Genomic DNA, 24,327 nt, shown 5'->3' on the forward strand with positions numbered 1-24,327 from the left:
AGGCAGACATGAGTTTTCTTCTTACTCAGAAAATTCTATTACAGAGATCATATGAAAAAGATGAAGTCTATCGTTTAAATAAAACCTGGTGCCTAAAATAACCAACACATAACTGCCTATACCATGTGGACCAAGTAACCAACTCATAACTGCCTATATGATTGGGATGATGACTGGACAACTAAAATGCTACAACATAAAACGCTAAGAATGCAAATAACGCTTTTGAATACTGCTTCTTATCCTCTGTCCAACATATCAGCTGTAGCTCCAGCACCTGCATCTACCGCAGCACTTTGATGATCATCTATGGTGGTAATGTAGTCATGAACTCCATCAATGGAAGAAGATCCAACAGCCCCCCCACAAGTGGGACTGGGGGCAAAAGACACCAAGCCCAACTTGGATAAAAAAGAGCCAAACACCTTCAGTGGAAGCGCCTTGGTAAAAACATCTGCGAGTTGAGCAAAACTGCGAACTAAGACGGGATCAATGAACCCCTCCTTATAAGCATTGCGAACAAGATGACAATCAATCTCGATGTGTTTAGTGCGCTCGTGAAAAACCGGATTAGCAAGAATGTGTAACGCAGCCTTGTTATCGCAAAACAAAGAGATAGGCAAAGAAACATGTACACCAAAATCTGCGAGCAAGTAAGATATCCAACGGAGTTCACAAACCGTAGCTGCGAGGCTGCGATACTCCGCCTCCGCGGTAGACCTAGAAACAGTTGATTGTTTCTTTGTTTTCCAGGAAATGAGAGCAGGTCCAAGGAAGAGACAAAAACCGGTTAAGGATCGCCTAGAATCCGAGCATGATGCCCAGTCGGCATCACAATACCCCTGCAAAACCAGAGAATTATCAGCAGGGAGAAACAACCCAAGTGAGGGGCATCCTTTGAGATATTTGACGACATGGAGAGCAGCATTCCAGTGTGCGTCACAGGGATGGTTCAAGTATTGGCTCAACTGTTGAACGGCGTGGGAAATATCCGGTCTGGTGAAACTTAAATAAAGCAACCTGCCCACAAGACGCCTGAAGGAATCAGGATTACGAAGTAGAGCACCTGCATCCGAGCTTAATTTGATGCCAGAGGGGAGTGGCGTTGAGGCAGCCTTGGCCTGCATCATGCCAGTATCCGCTACTATGTCTAAAACATATTTTGTCTGAGCCAAATAGATTCCATCACAGCTACGTGCAATCTCCAATCCTAGAAAATAACGAGCCTCACCAATATCTTTAATTGTAAAAAGGTTATGAAGATAAGTTTTGATCCTCTGAATTTCTTCAACACATGCACCGGCAATAAGAATGTCGTCCACATAGACGAGTAGGCAAACTAGACCACGGGAAGTTTTGAGAAGGAATAGACAATGGTCATGAGCACACTGATTGAAACCAAATTTCTGCAACTGCAACGTCAATTCAACATTCCATTGGCGCGAGGCCTGCTTCAAGCCGTATAAAGACCGTTCCAATTTACACACAAGGCCTGGACCAACCTTGTAACCTGCTGGAGGACTCATGTAAATATCTTCATCGATGAACCCATGGAGAAATGCATTGTTCACGTCCAATTGATGAAGTGTCCAATTATTGGCAGCAGCAAGAGTAAGCATCAAACGGACTGTCACTGCCTTTGCTACTGGAGAAAAACTCTCCGTGTAATCGATGCCCTCCACTTGATTAAACCCTTTTGCAACAAGACGAGCCTTGTATCTTTCGACACTGCCATCGGTTCGTAGTTTCACCTTGAAAACCCACTTGCTGCCAATGGCTCTCTTCCCAGCTGGAAGAGGAGTCAACCTCCACGTATGGTTGCCTTCCAACGCCTGAATTTCAGCATCCATGGCAGCCCTCCATTCTGGATATTGGACAGCTTCTGTAAAAGAACGAGGCTCCTGCAAAACCGATAAAGAAGCTACAAACGAGGTATATGCTGCAGAATTGGAATGCAAGATGGAAGAGTTATGGTGACAGATGAAATCATCAAGCCAAGTAGGTTTTTGACGCATTCTAACAGACCTTCTAAGGGGCAGTAAAGTGTTTGAGGGATCAACTTGAGGAGTAGTAGCAGGGATAACATCAGTGGAGTTGCAAGCCCCTCCAACTGTAACCGTGGGAAGAGGGCAGCTTGCAAGTTCTGTCAAAGAATTCTGAGCAAAAGGGAAGATTTCTTCATGGAAGATCACATCCCTGGAGGTAAAAACGATGTGATCTTCCAAGTCATAAACTCTGTAACCTTTTTGGGTCATAGGATATCCAAGAAAAATGCATTTGTGAGCTCTTTTATGGAATTTGGACTTATGAGGATTGATGTTGGTGGCGAAACAGAGACAACCAAAAATCTTAATGTGAGAATATGTGGGAGGATGTCCAAACAATTTGTGATACGGTGTAAGCCAATTTAAGGTTTTTGTAGGGGTTCTATTTATGATATATGTAGCTGCAAGAATGCAATCCCCCCAGAACTTCAATGGCAAAGCGGCCTGGAACAAAAGGGCCCTTGCGACGTCAAGCAAGTGTCTATGTTTTCTTTCTACCCTCCCGTTTTGCTGGGGGGTATATACACAAGAAGTCTGATGTAAAATCCCCAAGTTTTGACAAAGTTTTTGACACTCTAGATTGACAAATTCAGAGCCGTTGTCTGAACGGAGAACTTTTATCTTTGTTCCAAATTGAGTTTCGACCATAGAAGAGAAAGTGAGCAAAATAGAAGACACTTGATCTTTGTGCTTGATAAGATAAGTCCACAAAGATCTACTATAGTCATCTAAGATTGTTAGAACATAATGACATCCTGAAATGTTTGGTGTTTTATACGGCCCCCATAGATCCAAATGTACTGCGAAAGGTGAAGCGGCATGTGCATTACTAGATTCAAACGAAGTTCTAGATTGCTTGGCCTTAGGACATATGTCACATATTACTTCCAATGAGTCATCATTAATTTTGCAATCTGGAATTTGCTTGATAGCCAACATCGAAACATGTCCCATTCTCCTATGCCACAAAGTGTTATTACAATTTTCAGTAGCAGAACACGCAAGAGGAGAAGATACAGTAGAGTAAACTAAAGGTTTACAAACAGAGGATTGCACTATATATAACTTTCTTGTCAGTGTCCCTTTTGCCATCACATCTTTAGTGTCCTGGTCCTGCAATATGCAGCCAGATTTTGTGAAATAGAAAGAATATGAGCTGTTGGTACAAAGTTGGCTTACGGAGAGGAGATTAACAGAAAATTCAGGAATGTAAAGCACAGATTTGAGTGTGAGTTTGTCATTTATCTTCACAGTTCCAATATAAGTAACAGCTTTTGTCGAACCATCAGGCAAGTGAACAACTTGTGTGTGTGAAGGAATGGAATATGATGCAAAGCAGGACAAATATGCACATACATGATTTGTAGCTCCAGTATCGATTATCCATTCACCTATATTCAATGCAGAAGAGTCAGAAGTGATACCTGCGAATTGTTCTTCATAGTTCACATAATTCGCATAGTTTGTGATGGGATCCGAAGGAGTTTCTTTGCCTTTCATCAATTTCAGTAGCTCTGCTAGAAGGTCTGCTACCTCAGCCTTTGGTTCAAGATCGGATGTTAAACTCTCCCCAATGTTGACTGATTTCTTTTCTATGTTTCCAGCAAAATTATAATTTCCTCCTGATTGTTTCTTTCTTTCATTCAAAGCCTTATACCAATCAGGCGTTCCGTGAAGTTGAAAGCAAGCATCTCTCAAATGGCCGGTCTTATGGCAGTGTGTGCAGACTATGGTACGCTTATCCACAAAAGGCTTCCGCTTCTGTATTTGTCTATGAAAAGCCTCCTTTTTGCTGTCCTTTATAGAAAATTGATATGCCGTGTTATTAGCACATTCTGCAAATTGTACCTGCACGCTTCGTTGTTGTTCTACGGCAAATAGCATTGAGAATGCTTTCTCTAGATCAGGCAAAGGATCCATCATCAATAGTTGGCTTTTTTCTTTGTCAAAGGACTCATGGAGACCCATGAGAAATTGAATTAGCTGTGTAGACACGTGCATTTCAGTAATAGCTTTGTTGATTCCACAGGTGCAGCCTCCACAAGTGCACTTAGGATAAGGAGCTAAACACAACAATTCGTTCCACAGTTTTTTTACCCTTGTCATATAGCAAGTAAGTGTCATGTCGCCTTGAGAGACTGTAGAAATCTCTCGTTGTATTTGATATATCATAGGACCACTGCAACGTCCGTACCTGGCTTCAAGTTCAAGCCACAACTCTCGCGAAGAGCTCACGAACATGAAGCTCTCAACTATGTCCTTCGAAATCGAATTCCAGAGCCACGAAGTGACCATAAGGTCTGCTCGACGCCATTGTTCAAATAGAGCAGAACCTGCTATTGGCCGTGGAAAAGAACCGTCGATAAATGCAAGCTTCATCTTGCATCCTAGAGCGACATATACCGCTCTACTCCAAGTTAAATAATTAGAACCATTCAACTGCGATGATGCTAGTACGAAACTGGAATTGTCCGAAGGATGCAAATAAAGCACCTCCTTTTCATACTGTTCCGCCTCCAGTGATGCCGAATTCGACATATTAACACTTCAAAGTTGCAGCGATTGCGTGAGATAAAAAAACGAAAGTATCAAAGAGACCTTCAAGAAGAAGGCTCTGATACCATGTTAAGAATTGAGCCAAAAACAACAGGGAATTCGTGCAATTGAACAGAGCAAATCATAAAGGCAGACATGAGTTTTCTTCTTACTCAGAAAATTCTATTACAGAGATCATATGAAGAAGATGAAGTCTATCGTTTAAATAAAACCTGGTGCCTAAAATAACCAACACATAACTGCCTATACCATGTGGACCAAGTAACCAACTCATAACTGCCTATATGATTGGGATGATGACTGGACAACTAAAATGCTACAACATAAAACGCTAAGAATGCAAATAACGCTTTTGAATACTGCTTCTTATCCTCTGTCCAACATATCAGCTGTAGCTCCAGCACCTGCATCTACCGCAGCACTTTGATGATCATCTATGGTGGTAATGTAGTCATGAACTCCATCAATGGAAGAAGATCCAACATTTGCGCCCCCTCAAACACTATGATTCTTCACCCTCAGCCTTGCAGACAATGACCAGAAATAAACAAAAGAGTACTTCACCTGAATTCCTCAGTTTCGTCTAATTCTTAACTCCTTACTTTGTCTTCTTTTTTTTTCCTTTTTCATTAATATTCAGTGGTTTACGACTGATATTTCATTTACTACCCTTATAATTAAAACCAACCACGATTTGTTATTTTAAACACCCCCCCCCCCCCCCAAAACAAAAAAAAAAAAAGAATGAAAACTTTTACAATTACATTGGATTCTATTCTCGTTTTTATCCAGTAAATGTTATAATGGGCCATACCCGTACTCGTACTCGTACTCGGCCCAAATGTGTACTTCTTTAGGGTTCAACTGGATATAGAATTCGGCCCAAAGGTGAATTCCCACCTAATAAACACTAAGCGGGAAAACCAATTTTAAACAATAAAATTTCTCCGACAATTTAGGAGCAGCTAAGTCCCCGATATTACAGCCACATCTTCAGCAGGAACAGTCAATACTTTCCTAAATTTCATGCGATGCTCCACACCATAACCATAGCTTAATGGCAGTTTATTGCAAAATGAGCCGATTAAAAAGCCTGAAAAACCCTATGAAGAAGAAATACTTATCTCTCTTTTGAAAGGCAAATTCCTGTCTCACAACCTGCAAAGAACATCTGGTGTTTGTGCTAACCCAAAAACAAATACAAATATACATACTATGCCGGTGTTTGTGCTAAGCCATTTTTCAGACTTCATTTCACCAATCTTGCCCACAAGAAACTTAGACAAGAGAATAATTCAGCAATAGGGATCAAGACAACAATGCATAGGTATTGACGAGGAATTCATTTTTTTCTGGTTCAAATAAATTAGAATTTGTACATATGCTCATGACCACATTTACATTGTCACATTCACATTGGATCAAAAGCCCTACGACAGATAGTCTAAACCCCTTCCTTACTACCCCACATGTACAAACAATTACAGACAAGCCACCCCATCTTCAATGAAAAGGGTTGAAGAAAAACTGGCCTGAAAATATTTGTTTCTAACATGTACACACAATCTGATAAGCATTATCAGATCATCCAGACAACCAATTCATTTACAACCTACAACAACAACGCCGCTGTACACAACCTTGTTCACTTCCCCGTTTCCGTTTCATGGTACAAGTCTCTCCTCCCAAACATCCTCGTCTCCAGAAGCAAACAGGGCAACTGAGATGTCGGCAAGTTTCTTCGTACTCAATCTGTACCGTGGAACCCTCGATTGTTTCGGAGCATTTGGAGCTTCGACCTCGTTGAAATCGCCAAAATACTCCACGTTCTGGAACCCGACAGTCTTCCTGGGGGTACTATAAGCAAAATGGGATTGCTTTGCGATCAAAGTCTGCTTCAATCAAACCGCATTCCAATTAGCACGATCAAGTTGACCAATCATTTAAATTTTAATCAGAGGAACCAAATTAAGCTTACCGCTTCTCTTATTGCTTTGGATACAAAACACAGCCTTTTCAAATCATCATGCTCCACACCACAGAGTATTCTAATCTGCACAAGGCAAAAGCGAGACTATGTTAGGAATACAGCACAATCACATAGGCAAATTATGTAAAAGTAGAGACTGAAACTCAAAACATAAATTCCATGTCCTAAAGTAATGTTACATATAACCATTCAGTCCATCAACAAATCAAAACCAGAAAGTACACAGAGTAGTTGATTAGAAGAATCCAGAATAGTAGACTAACCAAAATTTCCTGAGGCAAGTCCTCAAGTGCAGATTTTTCTGTAGAGAAAAACGTATCTTGAAAGCACTGTCTCTTCCAAGGTGTGGTGGCAATACAATCATCTTCATTCCCCAACTCCATACCAACACAGGACAGCGCGACCCTTTTCCTCCCAAACGATGTACTTCTCACAAGCCCCATTCCGTATTCTTCATTTGCCCTCTTCGTGTTAGAAACACAGTTGTTCACAAACGCCATGTTTCTCAACTTCAAACTCCAAGATCTACCTTAACCACTCCGAATCTGATAAATTAACCGAAGGACAGAAGTCCAGATACTACTGATACCAACCAAAACTCAATGAGACTCACAAATCCTAGACTGAGGTATGAATAGGAGTATATGAATGTGTGTTGTAATGGTCTGTCTAATCAGAAGGAAGAAAGTAAATGCAGATTGGTGTAACGGCTGTACTGAAGAAGGAAACAAGAACCGTCTACAAACTATCTTCTATATATGTTGTTCTTCACACGCACTCGCACACTTAACTGTGAGTGATGAATCCCTCTTTATACAAAGTCTTCTTTTTCTTAAAAAAAAAAAAAAAAGGGTTATAAATACAGATCTATGTTTTTTTACCTTGCCCTTGTTCTAGAAAAGTGGTTCTTTCCGGGATAAATATCTGGTTTTAGGGATCAAGCTTTGGTTTTTGCTAGAAAAGACTCGAATTTTCCGGTGGAAATATCTTCAAGAGAAACTCCAGCGTATATAGGGAGCAGAAAAACTAGCCGTTGGAGACGGACACGTGCGGTGCAGGCGGGTTAGGAGGAAGGGGGATGGGTGTTTCCGCTGACGTGGCAGATAGTGGTCGGTCTAAGCCGGCTGGCGATAGATACCCATAATCGAAGAACCATGTCCTGGTCATAGACGTGTCTTAGATTACGCTAGAGTCACCCGGCAACTCCACTTTAAATTTTACAAAAGGTTAGGATGTTGACACGTAACGCAGTAATGTATTGCACGGTCAGGATTTATTGGAAGATTACGTGTGTAGTGGGTGGTGGGAAGGTCCAAACAGGCGGCTGAGCGAGTGCCGGCTGTCTTACAGTATTCAGACGCTGTTGTGTTGTGTTCTTTAATAAGGGCAACCCTAAAATTACAGTTTGCCCCAACTATGGACTGCTCATCACTTACCGCGTCACCGACCCACATCCCAACAATTACTCCAACTCGTTTTGTATTTGTACTTTTATGTGCCGGCAGCCTTACATAATTACATTCATTTATCAAAGTTTAACTTAATTCCATCAACTATTTTCTTTTATATAATAATTATTGTTTCTTTCGAGGAAAAAAATATATTAAAATAAATCTTCTATAAGATAAAATAGTAAGAAAATTGTACAAGTTTAGCATATTTAATCATGTTTTATGTCTTAATTTTTTTATTTGATTGGATCAAATGTACCACAATTTATATTATATAAAATAAGAAATTACTATATTTTTATTTTATAAGATTAAATATGTTAAATTCGTTGACTATGGGATCAGAAATAAAAATACCTTTTATAACGTGGGATCAAATGCATAATTTTTTCTAAAATAATAGAACAATGACCAATAAAAACATGGATGTTGAACCGACATTAAACTAACCATAGGTTGGGTGGGAAGGGGTCAAACTTTGGTACTTACACCTTCTTTGCTGGTTGTTGGTGAGTCATAAAGTATGTTGTATTGAGTATTAGTGGGCCTGAAACATCTCATTTCTGGCCCAATTGTAGAAGGATATGGTGTTTTATATTCCTTTTAGGTCCAGTACTTTTTCTCAGTATGGGCGCGAATTAGTTTCAAAATCGTGCTTCTGTCTGCCCCTCCCGTGTTATACCGTTCCTAGTTGTTATTTAGAGTTGATTACATTTTAACATTTAAATTATGAGTGTTTTTATATTTTGACAGCTTAAGTTTTTTTTGTATCATCTTATAATTTTAATTTTATAAATTTTTTGTAATTTTCCATTTATAACTATTTTTTAACAAAGTTTTTTGTCAAAAAAATTTACATGCAGTACACATATGATATTTAAGGATTATGTGATGTGGTATATTTTACATATATATAATATATGATATTTTTTTATATAAAAATCAATAAAAAAAATGATCATATATGGCAAATTATAAATTTTATAAAATTGAAATGAAAAATTGACACACAAAAAAGTTTTAATTGCAAAATATAAAAATAGACATAATTCGAATGATAAAATATAATTTGTCGTATTATGTAAAACAAAAGTAAAAGCTATCCCTTCTTCATATTATCAAACATTAAAATAATATTATTCCATATTACATTTTCTACTGTCCCTTTCTTCACATAATCTGATGCTACATATCAACTGCTAAAATTCAGACCACATAAAAACACAATATGATTGTAACATAAAAGTGGAGCCAAGATTGCAAGAATATTATGACACAGTCAAAGGTCATCCCATGAATTTTATTTTATCATAAACATCAAATTACAAATGTTGAGGGATGATGGTACTTGTGTCTCCCTGAGGGTCATAGATTTGGATTTGGGTATTAGATGTTGTACCCCAAAGAAGACAATCTGGCATAAATGCTTCAGGAAAATAATGTCTTTTGGATTTTACGAGGATTAAACAGTGTAAGTAGACTGCAGTCTTGAGAAAGAACCTGGCCATGGTCACCGGCAGCTCGTTTAGTGTAAACCCCTTTATCTTCACACATCTCAAGTGTGGAAATACTGCCCCGCACTCGTTCAAGTAGTTTCTGCCGTAACTCTCCCAATAAAAACTAGTCCCGAATGCATTATTTCCAAGCTGTCCAAAAAGGGGGGAAGAAAAAGGTTAGTGGTTAATGCAAATTAATTCATTCTTCTTTAAAATGAAAAAAAAAATATATATATATATATATATATATATTTCTAAAAATTTACATCAATAAAAACTCTCTGAATCCGTGGGCACTTCTTGAGAAAACTTGCAATATCAGATGGAAGAAGATAACTCTCTGGTGCAACAATTAAGTGGAATTCCTCCAATCTCGGCATGCAAAATTCCATCTCCTTGTACTCGTTTTCTTCAAACCTCGCAGATAACCCCTGTATATTTAATTTAAATTTTTTTAAAAAAAATGAAGAATTAACTATAAAATATTAAATATCATAATTATAAAAAAAAAAAATGTAGTAGAAAATTACCTCAAGAAAAGTACTGGTAACAGTGAGGACCCTGACAAAGGCGAGACTAATAACCACATGTTCCCTGTTAGAAAGCAAATGAAACCCTCTGGGGTGCGCAATCTCAAGTATCACATCCTTCAATTTCGGCAAATCACTGTAAAATTTGAAGTCACAAAGCTTGCCATGGTAGTGGAAGGAACGAAGAACAGGAGCTTTTATGCTCACGGAAAGAACGTCGGAGCAATTCTTCACTACCAAATTCTGAAAGCCCTTCAATTCTAGAGCAGAAATCTTGAGATTATAAACATGATTGCATTGGATCAGCTTCAAACTCCTCAACGACACGCAGTTGAGGAATATGGCTTGCATCGCCACGGGCCGTGCCCGCACCCTCTCGAACGTGAGTTCCCTGAGATTGCGCAGCCCATTTGAGACAAACGGCAAGTGAAGCTCGCAGTTGACGAGCCTCATGATTTTTATAGTTTTGACATCCACAAGCTCGTAGCTTAGCATGTACTTTTTGGCTGATGGAGTGAAATCTAGCTCAAATTCGCGTACTCCTAACGTAACAGCCCTATGTATCCAATAACAAACTAGACACGTATCACCGGCTGCGTCGAAGTACAATTTGAATGTATCGGCTCTAGAGTTCACATTATTGAAGAAAAAATTGTTAACGATGCTCTTATACTCATCCCTCGACATGTTCATAGCAAATTCCCTGTCAAAGCAGAGATCGCGACACAACTGCCATGAGTACCTAAATCTTTTCGACAGGACAGCAAGCCTGCAAACTTCCTTGGGAGGAAGGAACGAGAGGATGGCCTCGATAAGGTCATCGGGCAAGTGAGGTACGTTACTTCTCTTCTGGGATGGCCCAGGAGACTGGAAGCTCATATCAAGATGATTTTGAGCAGCCATTGGTATTATTACAAAAGGGTGGGAGAAGTTCTTACTGAGATCTAACTCAAACTATGTTTGAATATATAATTTCAGACAGGTATAGAGCAGTGCAGAATGTGAGAACAACCAGTGGGTTTATATAGGAGTTTGTCCAAGATTTTGCCTCAAATGTAATAATATCAACTTTCCTTGTTATATGTAATCAAAACTACGTGATCCCTGAAGAAAATTGCATACAGAGGTTGGATTTTGAGTGCCTTGAGACAGTGAATTTCCAGTTCAGACAATATATTCTAACTTGGATTTCTTTTCTCGTCTAAAGTAAATTGAGATTATAGGTACAGATAGAGATTTTCTACAAAAAGATTTAGTGCTTTGAAATTTATGAAATTTTTCCTATTTTTTCTCTCTGTGGGATTTATCAGCTGCAATCAGATATTGTATACATAAAAACACTTTATTTCAGGTTTGACAGAAATATTTTTGTGATTATTCAAACTCGATTTCGAAATTCTGAAAAGGAGAATACGATTAAAGCAAAATAATTAAAACTTTGGACTATAATATTATTACAATATCTAAATATTCTAATAATACTTACTCCATACCATCTTTTCAGAATGAAAGAAATCCAATCGCTATCCAGATTAAATTATATACCAATTCTCAGTAGATCCCGATATAGATTAATAGAAACTATAATAAATATTTATTACCTTGAAACCTTAATCCTACCTTAATTTTATTTCGGACTCAAAGACACTCGATTTTTATTTGACTTCCCCGACGAATAGCTGTAATTTAGTATTGGATACATAGGGCGTTACCTTAGCAATGAACGAAAATACTCCTATTTTATTTCGTAGATTAAAATAAAAATTTATGGTAAAGGCTAATATTACAATAATATATATTAGATATATGCAAATAACAATAAAATAGATTGTAATAGAAATCAGGTCAATTAACGTTCCAAATTTATGAGACTAGCCCGTAAAATTGAAGAGAGAAATCTAACATTTATTAGCTATTGGGAATTTCCTTTGAATTTATTTATAAAAAAATATATATTCTTTGACATTTGCCCTTTTTGCCCAAAAAAACATAGAGTAGTCCCATTTCCCAAGATTGTGGGCTTCTCCCACCAAAAAATTTAATTTAGCAAGACTAGTGGACAAACAAAATAAAAGTATAATCATAGCATAAAATGCTTGAAAAATAAAATTGCCCAAATAAGAAAAAGAAATATTGTAATCATCTACGACCATTTGTTTTGTAAGTAAATATGTAAGAAACCTTAAATAATTGTATGGGAAATTGATTGGACCAATCAAATTTAATTTTATCCATCAAATAACCAATGCTTTATTTGACTCTATAGAACAACATTCAAACATAAATTATTAAGAATTTCTAAACTTGTTTGTTTAAAGAACAAAAGAAAAAAAAAAAAAACAATTTTACCATCAAGAAGATAAAGCCGGTTGATTTTGTGCAATTCCACTTCTCCTTGGATTTTGATGAGCGACCCTTAATAATGATATATAATTTTATTTTTGATGAATTAACAATCAATTGTAGTATTTAAATTAATCAAAAAATTATTGAAGGTATGAAAAAATACCAAGAAAAATAAAAATTAAATCATATATAATATTTGATGGAACGCACAAAGTTTATCATGACCATCAAGAAAAAACTAAAATAAACGAGAGATATAAAATGAACAATATCAGCATAAAATAACAGAAAAAAGAGAGACATATGAAAGAGCAAGATGATGAAGAATAGATAGAAGGAGAAGACACGATAAAAAGAGTGAGGCCGCGTTGGGGTTTTATAGTAGAAAAATTCTATCGTAGATGGTACATGAGAATTTTAAAATGATAATTTTTTAGAGATTACGATTATCTTTAAAGGAAAATATGCAATGAATATAATAAAGAATATCGATTCGTTGTAATATAGAAAATCTCAACCTAGAATTTAATGATCTGACGTGGAAGGATAATTTTTTCGAGATTTTGATTATCTTTGAAGGAAAATTCGCAATGAATATAAATAAAGAATATCGACACGTTGCAATATAAAAAATCTCAATGTTGAATTCGATGATTCGACACACAGAATGATAACTTTTTTGAGATTTCGATTATCTTTGAAAAAAAATACATAATAAACATAAATAAAGAATATTGACACGTTGCAATATAAAAAATCTCAATATATATTTTGAAACCCCCTCTACATTCCTTGTACCGTCCAAGGCCTACTCATCAGCCCAATTGATCCCAAATCGATTGGCCTCTGAGCAGGAAAATAGACCCATAAAGCCATTTCTCTTATCTTTGTTTCTAGGCCCAAGGAGCAAGCTCATTATTAGCACGATACGTCATCAAATAGTTGGGTGGACATGTCGTACAAGTTGTCAATGAATTGAGATACGTCACTATAAAATATTTCCAGCAAATTCTTAGCTATTCAGTGGCAACCTAACTGATAACCAGCAATAAGTAGAATCCCGAAAGACTCAGACAGCCTCGGGAAGACTCAGACAGACTCGGGAAGACTCAGTCAAAAGACCATAACTCCTTCAAGAGAAATCCAAATCTTGAAAACCTTTTATGTTATTTAGCTAATGCATGTAGTTATCTAATGGCACCAGATTCAACCTAATTAACCTCCCTCTGGATCCTGCTCCGCAAAGGCCTATAAATAGAGGATTCATGTTGTCATTTGCTAACACTCTCACACTTAAATTCTCTTCCTCTCTCTCTCTCGATTTTAAAACTATTTTAAGCCCACACTTTACACTCTACACGAATTATATCTTTCTATTATCACATTTTAGCATTATTCTCACATCAATTTGAATTTTTCTTTCATTTTATCCAGAAAATATTACTAATATCTATTTTGTAGGTTACTTCCTCAGTTATCATAAAATTTCTTTGAAGGTCCTTCGATTTTAATGGTGTGACTAAAAAATGGTGCATATCATATTTAATAATCCGATGCAAAATACAACACAAAAAATATTTAATAAATAGGTCCTAAGTATAAATAACACCACACTATATAAAAGTCCTAATTTATTGTGAAGAAAATTTTACATGTCAAAAAAAAAAATTAAAGGGGCACCATATACTTTGCAAATGGTAATTAGGGAAGTCCATGTATGTACTAAGTAGTGGGTGAACGTGTAAACTTGTTTTGCCTATTAAAAGTCTAATTTCTCTTACTTTTATGTTTTTTGTTATTGATTTTCAATTTATATATTTTGATTTTTGGACAAAATTCCTCTTAAATTGATTGTTTGGATAAAATTATTCCTTATGCGTTTATAATTCTATAGTTTTTAATATAATTGAGTATTTTGATATATTAAATCATCACCAAATTATTTTCTTATTAGAAAAAAAGTAACATTTAAAAACTAAAGAATTTAGATTAAAATAAAATAATGAGTAAATAACAACAAATCCTAAACGTAAAATTAAAATAATTCATTTGAATTATAAAAAAAACTTGAGGACTAATAAAGTAGACGCGAGATACGGCTATTTTTTTATAATCCCCTGACATCTCACCTATATAATATAAAAAAGTGACAAAACATGCTTGACTAGAGTTGAATACTTTTAGAAATGATGAATAAATGTATTTTTGTTATATTCTTTAAACAAAATATATTTTAAAAATGGATATTGCAATTATCTAAAAATATAAATTAAATAGTTACTAATTTTATTTAATACCAAATTAATTATAATAATATTTTTGTGTATTTACTCATTCGTAACTTAATTTTTAGTCTTTAAAATTTAAACTACTTTAACTTTGTAATATATTTTTTGCTTTATTTTAAGTAAAATATAATTTTTCTAGTTAAATTAATTGAATTTAAAATGTAAAAATATGAAAATAACCTTCGTTTGTGTACAATGAATTTTAAATTTTAAAAATTAAATATTACTTAGAAAAATATTTAAAAAAGAAAGAAAATTATTGCAAAAAAAGTAAAAGAAGAAAAAATATTTAGAACTTGAGAAATTAAAAATTTCAGGCGTCGAACCAAACCAATTACATGATAAATTTGATTCACTTGACAAGATTGATCATTTTTTTAAAATATGAAACACAATTACACAATAAATGTATTAAACTTGCCAATTATTTGACCAAACCCGATATGAGTTAGAATTTACCTATATTCCATTACAAGATTTTGCTTACATGGAAAAATATGATAAAAAATGCATCTTGGTGCATGTCTTACATCCAAATAGAATGTTTCACGTCGTAATATCCGACGACATTCGGAATTAATGGAGCCGCAAAATGCGACTTACAAAAATTAACGGGTAAATAACTAGGAACTCTGCTGCTGCGGAGAACTTTTCAAGTATGGATCGTCCCTGTACTTGGAATACTGGGGAAGTTCAAGGGCTTTTTCTGCAATTTGCCCGTCCTCATGGATCTTTGCTACCAGGCTTTCAAGGGATGGAAAGTTGGCCTGTAAAACAACACCACAAGCAATTATTGAGTACAAAATTAAAACAAAAATGATTACTATAAAGTAGGGTTGTGATGTACCTCCGGCCGTATATAGCCAACAATAGCAAGACGCAGATCCTCGCCATAGAAGTCCTCGTTAAAATCGTGAAGCAACCATGGCTCCTGTCGTAATGTCACCGAATAAGAATGAGACGTGAGCTAAACAGGCAAAGTAAAGTTGAAATGCAGAGGATTAAGGAGCATAACTCACAATTGTCTTCTCGGTGTTGTTGAAGTAAGGATTCCAACCGATGCTCATTACCATTTTATAAACACCACGAGTTGCTAATCCAGCCCACCCGAAATAAACTCCTGAAGGATGTTCTGAGAGGATTGCAGAGTAATCCTCCGTGGATAAATTAGCTGGAAGATGAGGAGAAGAAGAAAACACTTTATTCACAACACATGAAATGCAACTTGTAGCAGTCAGTGGTAATTTGATCTATAAAAGTACCTAAGCCATGATACAACATAAAAATCAACAAGAATGTCCTGGTTTGTTTCATTTAAGAGAATTCATAAGTCGAGAAACCTGTGGGGATTCCGAGCACCTTTGAGCCACGGCCAAAACCTTTGATGACAGGACCACCAATGTACCAAGGTTCTATTGGTAATGTACCTTCTATCCCTGCAGCAGCAGTTTAATAACTTTGTAGGGTAATACACTATGTTAAAAATATGCAAATTAGTGTAAGAGGCTCACAGTCTTTGAATGCAGGTAGGCCCCACTTTTCTGGCTGCAAATCTAGTAGGGAGTTAATCACCTCGTCTGCAGAGGTGAAAAGGTGGGTTTGTTTAGGAAGGGATGGGACGGCAACCACTTCCATACCAGCTGCCTTACCAGCAGTAACACCTGGCCTACATATAATATGCAATCCTCACATAAGAATTTGCAGTAGTAATAATCATATTGGCTGTGGGCATCCATAGTTACACAAAGATTTCAATGAGAAAGGAAAACATCTGATATTTAAATAAGTAGAAAAGCAAAGAAACTCATAATTGAAGAAAATTCTGGATGGCTCATCCTCAATGCTTCATGACACTTACAGTGAATCTTCAATAACAAGACAGCTGGAAGGATCTACCTTAAGCCCCTTAGCAGCTTCAAGATATCTTCAAGAATGACAAAACCCAATCATAATAAGCATTAATTCAATTCTTTTATGACAGACGCAAACATGAAGACAAGGTCAAGTTATCGTATTCCATCGTACATCTCAGGAGATGGCTTTGGGCTGGTTACTTGATCACCACCTATAATATAAGAGAACGATTCTTTCCACCCTGCAAGTAAATTTCTGGTCAATGAGATCACATAGGTGATGCAAACAAAAACCATACTGTTACGTAATCATAGAAAAATAACCTTGCATAGGTAGAATGCAATAATTTAGCTGAGATTTCAAATATAAGTACCCTGATGATAAGATATTTTTGTCTCAATATTTTCCTTTGAGGAATTTGAAGCCAAGGCCATTGGGACACCATGAAACCTTAAATGGTTGATTAACCTGCTGGCACCCGGTTGAGCTTTGATGTTGCACCATCTGCCATAAAAGTTAGAGAAATAATCAGTGAAACGATGATGAAGCAACCTCAGAAGACAGTCAGGCATACTCTTCTTTGAAGTCCTTACCATGAGAAAAAACAAATCGTTTCAAGAAAAACAGCTCACTCGAAACATGGTGTATACTTCTTCAACTAATGCAAATCTAGTACATAAAACTTTCTGGAGTCCCAAATTTTCAACAAAAAACCAAAATTGATACCTATACTCTTCAAATTTAGTAGACAGTCTCCCTAGGCAAACATAGTAAGTTAAACAATTATGCAGTTGTGGTTTCCTTTCCTGAAACTTACTTTTGCAAAATGTGGTCACATATACACATACGACTTGATATCTTTCCCTTCACAGAAAAGAGAGATGAAAGATTGTTTTAAAATTTTCACCAGAGAGTATTCAAGAAAATCCCCTATCTCAGCAACTTGGTATTAGTTCTCAACTCATAAGCATTCCATGAACAGCACATACCGACATCGTTAGATAAGGAAACAAGAAAATGCTTCAACATATTGAGAAGGCTATATCATGCTAAAAGTTTCGGACTTCAAAATAATGGGTACAATTATTAGACTCCAGTATTTGTAAGCAAGACCTAGTACAACCAAGAAGAATTCAACCCCTAGCAAGACATACGATTTTAATATTGGCTAAATTAATCAATATATAATGAAGACAGAAACTAAGATACAAGTACTATTACTTCTCAGAGAATATTGGTGTAATTTCTGATAGAAGTTCATCTGTAGATATGGGAAGTCCATAATCTTCAACAATGACAGCGGCAGCTTCATAGGGTGTCCTTCCTACAATTTTCTGAGTGGCTTTTCCATTCCATTGCTTTCCATACTTAACCAGGAAAACACTCAGAACATCGCTCACAATGCCATCTGACATAAACAAATTGTAAAGCACAGTTGGAAGAAAAAACACGTGCAAACAATTAAAATGTTCAATACAAACACTGGATGAAAATTTTTCAACACTAGAACTCAAATATAAAGCACATATTGCCTGTTGAATAGTTAGTTAACAAATTAATATAAACAAATATTGATAAAAGAAGCATGCAATGGAAAAGGGGCAGAAATCAAGATGACAAACAGCACATTTAATATTTGGATCTGACAAAAGCAGATAAACAAATGCAGTCATTCTCTACATTCGTTCATGAAGTCGAATTCAATATGTAAAATATCATATTGAGATGTACAAGACTATCTTCATGAAGTTGAATGCAATATGTAAAATATCATATTGAGATGTACAAGACTATCTTCATGTCATTGCAGAGAGAGTCATAGACATGCCAAAATTTTGAGTGAAATCCTTTCTCTGCCATTCACATGAATTCAACAGCCAGCTAAAGTCCACCTGTGTTAAGAAGCGTTCCATCCAGATCAAGTATGACACATGACACAAGCTTCCTGAAAGGTTTTGCCATTGACATGTTCCGAATGTAAAGCAAAGTTTATGATTCCATCAGTCGCAGGTGGTATATCTCTTGTAACTACAAGTCGTAAGGAAAGCACTGCCACCAACTTTGTCCTACATTGGTAATGTTCTATGACACATTAAAAAGGCATTCGTGATAGTGTATGGATTTGATTCAAGAAACATAATTAACTCAGAGCGGAGTATATTATATGCAATAGAGAGCGGAAAAACATAATCAACAACAGCAACAAAATTGGCAAATCAAATATCCATTGTGTAATGCAAGTGACATAGAGGTAATGAAATAATCCAGGACGAACCATACAAACCACAGTGGTCATAATTATAGAACAGAAGTTTACTCCAAAGTTTGATTTTACAAATTGAAAATCATGTTCCTCTCAAGGAAGAGAAGGGAAAAAACAGAAACACCACAGATTCTTCTTTTCATATCCATCAATTTAGGGTAGAAAGTGCCTTGATTACATGCAATATCCAAGTTAGTTCCATGTAATACTTCATTTTCACATAATGCTGCAAATTCCGTAGCGTTAAACGACAAGAGAAGATAAAAATGAATAATAGAATTCCAATCACATCTTAGTACCATGTGAATGTTCAAAGGAACAAAGAATTAAACAGATGAACACTTTACCATCTCTCGATGAGAAAAGCAATAAGTTATACCGGCTCCAAATATATAACTCAAAACCAGCAGCCTTCTAACTTCTAGGGTTTTATCTTCTATCAAGTTATACTCAAACTTCTTCTACAATGTGACCACAAAAAGTGATATTCCTGGTGCAATTCCTCCCTAAAAGGAGAAAAGCTGGCACGCAGATCCCCCAAGAAAGAAACCACTAGGAAAAGGGTGAGGGAGATCACTTTGACAGTATTAGAGTTTACAAAGAGCAGGCTGAGAAACAAACGATAAGGTGTTGACATGTCTGGTGGCCAATTTCAATCAAGAACAAAATCTTGAAGTACAACAGGATCTTGATAATATTTTCACTCACCATGATAGACTACCAGACTTCCTGATCAATTATCAGACAATATAGGGCAATTAAAGTTGAATAAAGATCATAAAATTCAAAAGAAGAGCGAAAAAGAAGGAAATTTTTTCTGAATAACACAACCCACAATCTAATAGTTGAAACTTAACTATAAAATTAGCCACCTGATCGACCAAAAAATCATCATGGAATTACAAAAGAAACATACCAGTAATTGGTTTTAGTACTGAATCAACACTGCAAACAAGTCATGAGTGCAAAAAACTAATTAAACAACCAAACAAGATTAGAGAGTGAAAGAAAAAGTGGATTCTGATGAGTACCCAAAACAATGAATTATTGATTTTTACCCAATGAGTGGGTTCTTGGATTGTACACACTCACATACACTTCACATAATTACAAGAAAGCGTGAAAAATAAAGCACAACTTGTAGACAGTCCACACTTTGTATTGAGAAAATACTTATCGGAACATAACAACACAAAACAAGATTACAGAAAAGCAAAAACATACCCGCCCCGGGGCAGGCCGGCTCTACACAACTTGCCTCTCCTCTTCTCTTCTCTTCTTCGGAAACAGCCAAAAAGTTGGGAAAGGGGTCCAAAGTGGTGGTGTTTATTCAGAACTATGAATTCTTCTCTTGAAGCCGTCCAATGGATTTCTGGAAACGTTGAGGATACAGATTATGCAGCACAAATTCAAATTAATGTCGGGGTTTTTAGAAAATGTTAGGCCCAATTTGACCTTTAGGAAAATTCCTAGACTTTATAATGGCATGGCATGGGCTGGATAAATGGGCCCATGGTGCAAATTTAGACGGCCCAGTCCACTCCATGAATATTTTTTATGATAAGGGCCCAAACGTCCTCGATTCTCGTTTGAATTTCTACAATATCAAAAAGAAAAAACTGTCGAGAGCTCTGGATGGAACCGTTTTGTTTTATGACGGAGCACCGGACATCGCATTCATATTTACATCCCTATTTATATAATTTATTCTTATATTTTCAAAATTAAACATATATTCATAAAAAATCCGCCCTGATACGAACCAAGTCTACAAAAGGATCTTTCATTAGGGAAGTGGCTTCCTTCAATATTTGTGATCTTCAAAGTTTTCAATCAAAACCCCAACGCTGGATCTGATTCTGCGCCAGCTACATCTATGATGACTGTTAATTTGAACAACGGAAAACAATACAAGAATGACATTCATCACAAAACAGAATTTTATACTAATTTCTATACAGTGTATATTCATATTTACTACATAGTTCACATAACCTCAACTACTGATCTAACCTCTTTGTCAATATCAGACAATGGCTCAATGTGATAATCTCACCCACCAGTTCTTTTGGTTTCTTGCATTTTCAGAATTTCCGAGCTTTTTGAATGTTGCTTGTGCCTCCCTTAACTTATTTTTGTAGTCCTTTTTCCAGGTTTTGAATCTACGTTTCAGTTTACGGAGCTCCTCCAGAGGATGCAATTTGCTGCAAACCTGCATCTCCGGTCCAATTTCAGTGCTGTCCTCACTGTATGCTAAGTCGTGTCGATCCACTTGGTGATGACTAATACAATTCATTGAGAAATCCAGACTGCCCCCGTTTGGAAGTCCAGATACTATAGTACTAGTATCATGATTTTGGTCACAATGTCGTTGCATAGAATTACATTGCGCACGTCTGCTTCCAGGAGCTGGATTCTTCTTGGCTGCAGCGAGACACTTCTGCATGATGAACAGACAACATTATCATTTTATTCTTAAATTGTTTACGGAGCTGTATAAAGTTATCGTTCTGCTAAATGTTAGAATGAAGGCGAAGACAGATAAAAAAACGTAGAAACGGAAGCTCACTTGAATATAAGTGAACTGATCTTGCCATGACTTCTCCATGCATTTCATCCTCTCTTCATATTGCTGCCATTTCTTCTCCATTTCCTGAAGTTGTAACTTCAAAGCAGTATTTTCCTCTTTCTTTTCTCTGACTTTGGCCTCTGACCTCAAAACTTGCTTTTGAAGATCGATGAGGACACCGTATGGAACCTGTATCCGATCCTGATCAACAGTTACCGGGATTTTGTTAGGAACAAGAGATACTAACTTGTATTTATCAACAATTGTAATGAACTCCTGAATACTTCTCCAGTTAGAGCAGAGTAGGAAGGGGTAAACCTTTGGGTCCGCCACCAGTCCTAGGTTCTTGCTGTCTCCAGCTTCGTCTGTTCTTAACATCCGCTCGTGCATGGTTCCGTTGGAACGTCTTGGATCCTGACAACCTAGGACATCGGCAGAGCAAAGACAGAGTTGTTCAGATGACTTGAACTGTCAATAACCCTTTATTGGGAGCATTGAACATTATGATTTACCAGAGGGCAAGCTTATGACTGCTGCATGCTCATCTTCTAATACTCGATGTTCAAAGTACTTTCTCATGTGTTTCTGTATTAGTATAATAGCCCTAAGCCTTGTGCTCCTGTACTTGTAACTCCTTCGTGCATTTTCACCACGAACGACTGCAGAGAACCAAGTTACTGATCATCAGTACATTTCTAAGTCCCCAGCAGGACAAAGACTTGCAAGAAAATAGTTGAAGGTCTTAGTGAAATCACAGTATAGCGTTATACATGAAGATTATAAGGTGAGAAATCAAGATTTACAACGACTTACATGATTGCAGTTCAATTACTCCTCTTCTAAGCTCCTTGTAGTAGCATCGAACTTTATGACCGCGGTACCATTTCTGAATGTTAGATGCTCCTGATTTTTCTTTTGAATTATCACATAAATCAATCTACAAACCGCCAAAATGACTAAGCTTCAAAAACACTTTGAACAGAGGACCATCACTGGTTGCAACCATCATAAAAGAAAAACACTACACTAACTGATGAGAGTGCTGAGGATTCTTCCACCCTGAAAATCTACCCAACTGATGCAAAAAGGAAATAACCTAAGCATACAAGTTCAGAATTTCAGCTTACCTCCTCCTTCTGAACACGATGCGCAGCAAGCCCATCACACTCTGCTTTCTCTTCTTGATGAAACGATTCAGAGTAATCTTCTTTCTTCGTCCGTGCGCTCTCAAAACCAACCCCTGCAGAATTCTTCCTTTCGAAGTCGAGTTGCAACGGCCGCCTAGCACGCGGCAGCCGGGCCCTCGACGCAGGCCTGATGGGCAACGCTGGCGGAACATCCTTGGGCTGAGCCTCCCTCTGTTGGATTTTATCCAGCATCAGCTCCAGAGAGCTACGCGTCACCCCCATTGAATTTGTAGCCACCATTGGAAAATAACAAAACACACAACACTACTTAAAATCATAAACTAACATGCTTCAACAACCTTCGCTGTCATAAAATGACAGAGTCTTCAAATCGAAACAAAAACTAGTGCAACTCTCTCTGATGCGACATGTAGGTGTGGAATCCAGATTCATTTTTGGCTTACTTGAGCTTCGGGTAATCTGTGTAGTTTGGAGGGATAACACTGCATGTGTTTTTGACAGTCAAGACAGCTTTGCTTTGTTTCTGCTTTACCTGAACCTTCAAGTTTCAGGGTCTGAATATGAATATGAATTATTTATAGTAATGTTGCAGTAATTATGGGGATTGATGAGTACTAACGTTATGGTTGATTAGTCTTAGTTGCTGCAATTGATTAGTCTTAGTTGCTGCAATTATGGGGATCTGAACTACTAGACAAAAATTCTAATTTAAATTAAATTTATTATATTTAAATTAATTATATAATAAATATAATATACTCATAATACATTGATGTACAACCTAAAAATAATAATAAAATCACATAATTTAATTAATTTGAAATTATTTTTTGGTAATACATGAGTTGGTTGGCTCTTGTTGATAATTGATCTTTTGAGGGAGGAAATGCGAGGGCAATGATGAAACAGACTGCCCACATAGTCATTAGCCCAAACAAGATAATCATCAAGCAATTTGAAATTTTGATCTAAAATATTTCCAAGAAAAAATAAAAAAAGGAAGAATTATTTTAATTTGAAGGGATTGATGGAAAGTTGTCCCCTGAAATGGTTCCAAAACTGTGAAGGGAATGATTTTTCAGTAAGGAGAGTAATAATAAGGGCTGTCACGTGGGGATCATTTTCATTGGGCTTCACAATTCTGCACTTTATTCCCATGTGCAAGTCTGCAAAGGGACCTTTAACTTCTAATCACCCTATTTATGCCTAAAAGAAAAAGAGTAATGTTGAGGATGAATTTAATTATTAATCCAACAAAATATTGAATTTTAATTTGAATTGAGTTAGATGAAGTCGAAATTAACCATATGTTGAATGAGCAATATTTATGATAGAATTCATAAACTTATTAATTATGAAATAAATATTATAATACCTGTAATTTAATTAATTTAGGATACATCTTAACTTATGAATTTAAAATTATCTTAATAATAAATTCAAATCTACTTTGAACTGTTTTTAATACAAAATTATTTTTAAAATTATTCCCTTAAATTTAAATCCATCGAACCTGAAAACCCTAACATAGAAAACGTGGGAAATGGGCTTAAGGCCCATTCGGTTGATTGAGATGGGCCAAATCTTGAAGCAGTTTTATAAGTGGATCGAATTTGGGGTTGGGATAGTTTTATGTTGGGCCATAGAAGCACTCGTTAGTTATCAAGTGGGGGCCACGTTGTGTTATAATAAATTATTAATAGCATTGCTTTTGAGTTAATGTATTTAAAAATTACAAAAACTATATTCAGAATAATTAATTTATTGAAAATTTTGAATTCTTGAAACCTT

General features: G+C 36.3%; 4 protein-coding genes across 7 annotated transcripts; all 4 read right to left on the reverse strand.

Moving 5' to 3' along the window:
- Positions 1-5,931: 5,931 nt before the first annotated feature.
- LOC105175458 (F-box protein At1g61340) lies at positions 5,932-7,582 on the reverse strand. The gene is given in 4 exon segments (XM_011097900.3): positions 5,932-6,286; positions 6,288-6,493; positions 6,580-6,654; positions 6,855-7,582. Coding segments are annotated over 4 exon segments (558 nt in total). The 5' UTR covers positions 7,092-7,582; the 3' UTR covers positions 5,932-6,246.
- A 1,585-nt stretch (positions 7,583-9,167) lies between these two features.
- Positions 9,168-12,749, reverse strand: LOC105175459 (putative FBD-associated F-box protein At1g61330). The gene is made up of 3 exons (XM_011097901.2): positions 10,069-12,749; positions 9,805-9,969; positions 9,168-9,688 (listed from the first exon to the last, which is right to left on the reverse strand). The coding sequence occupies exons 1-3, from the start codon at positions 10,969-10,971 to the stop codon at positions 9,365-9,367; spliced, it is 1,392 nt and encodes a 463-aa protein (XP_011096203.1). The 5' UTR covers positions 10,972-12,749; the 3' UTR covers positions 9,168-9,364.
- A 2,397-nt stretch (positions 12,750-15,146) lies between these two features.
- LOC105175460 (bifunctional riboflavin kinase/FMN phosphatase) lies at positions 15,147-20,258 on the reverse strand. 4 transcript variants are annotated; one of them, XM_011097902.3, is made up of 11 exons: positions 20,044-20,258; positions 18,449-18,622; positions 17,778-17,964; positions 16,930-17,060; positions 16,728-16,797; positions 16,561-16,626; positions 16,214-16,368; positions 16,043-16,138; positions 15,722-15,873; positions 15,550-15,633; positions 15,147-15,469 (listed from the first exon to the last, which is right to left on the reverse strand). In XM_011097902.3, exons 2-11 carry the CDS (start codon positions 18,522-18,524, stop codon positions 15,326-15,328), a joined length of 1,161 nt encoding a protein of 386 aa, XP_011096204.1. In that variant the 5' UTR covers positions 18,525-18,622; positions 20,044-20,258; the 3' UTR covers positions 15,147-15,325. The 4 variants fall into 4 exon arrangements, with proteins under 4 accessions (XP_011096204.1, XP_011096206.1, XP_011096205.1 ...); XM_011097904.3 differs by lacking the exon at positions 20,044-20,258 and adding an exon at positions 19,851-20,008; XM_011097903.3 differs by lacking the exon at positions 20,044-20,258 and adding an exon at positions 19,736-19,990.
- A 451-nt stretch (positions 20,259-20,709) lies between these two features.
- Positions 20,710-23,079, reverse strand: LOC105175462 (myosin-3). Its single transcript, XM_011097905.3, has 6 exons — positions 22,516-23,079; positions 22,202-22,325; positions 21,901-22,047; positions 21,707-21,810; positions 21,389-21,589; positions 20,710-21,259 (listed from the first exon to the last, which is right to left on the reverse strand). Exons 1-6 carry the CDS (start codon positions 22,813-22,815, stop codon positions 20,858-20,860), a joined length of 1,278 nt encoding a protein of 425 aa, XP_011096207.1. The 5' UTR covers positions 22,816-23,079; the 3' UTR covers positions 20,710-20,857.
- Positions 23,080-24,327: the final 1,248 nt, after the last annotated feature.

The sequence above is a fragment of the Sesamum indicum genome, linkage group LG12, assembly GCF_026168435.1.
Source record: "Sesamum indicum cultivar Baizhima isolate 11 linkage group LG12, ASM2616843v1, whole genome shotgun sequence".
Classification (NCBI taxonomy): Eukaryota; Viridiplantae; Streptophyta; class Magnoliopsida; order Lamiales; family Pedaliaceae; genus Sesamum; species Sesamum indicum.

Bases quoted from the DNA above. Each gene is read 5' to 3' on its own strand.
- LOC105175462 (XM_011097905.3), bottom strand. From the start codon at position 22,815: ATGGTGGCTACAAATTCAATGGGGGTGACGCGTAGCTCTCTGGAGCTG. The intron at 21,590-21,706 runs GTTTACCCCTTC...ACTGTTGATCAG, and splicing joins GACTGGTGGCGGACCCAAAG to GATCGGATACAGGTTCCATA. The intron at 21,260-21,388 runs GTGAGCTTCCGT...TTCATCATGCAG, and splicing joins ATCAGTTCACTTATATTCAA to AAGTGTCTCGCTGCAGCCAA.
- LOC105175460 (XM_020698487.2), bottom strand. From the start codon at position 18,469: ATGGAACGCTTCTTAACACAGGTGGACTTTAGCTGGCTGTTGAATTCA. The intron at 16,798-16,929 runs GTACTTATATTT...ATTTACTTGCAG, and splicing joins AAAAATATCTTATCATCAGG to GGTGGAAAGAATCGTTCTCT. The intron at 15,634-15,721 runs GTGAGTTATGCT...ACATTACGACAG, and splicing joins ACAACACCGAGAAGACAATT to GAGCCATGGTTGCTTCACGA.
- LOC105175459 (XM_011097901.2), bottom strand. From the start codon at position 10,971: ATGGCTGCTCAAAATCATCTTGATATGAGCTTCCAGTCTCCTGGGCCA. The intron at 9,970-10,068 runs GTAATTTTCTAC...TTAAATATACAG, and splicing joins TTACCAGTACTTTTCTTGAG to GGGTTATCTGCGAGGTTTGA. The intron at 9,689-9,804 runs GTAAATTTTTAG...CTTTTTGGACAG, and splicing joins TTCAGAGAGTTTTTATTGAT to CTTGGAAATAATGCATTCGG.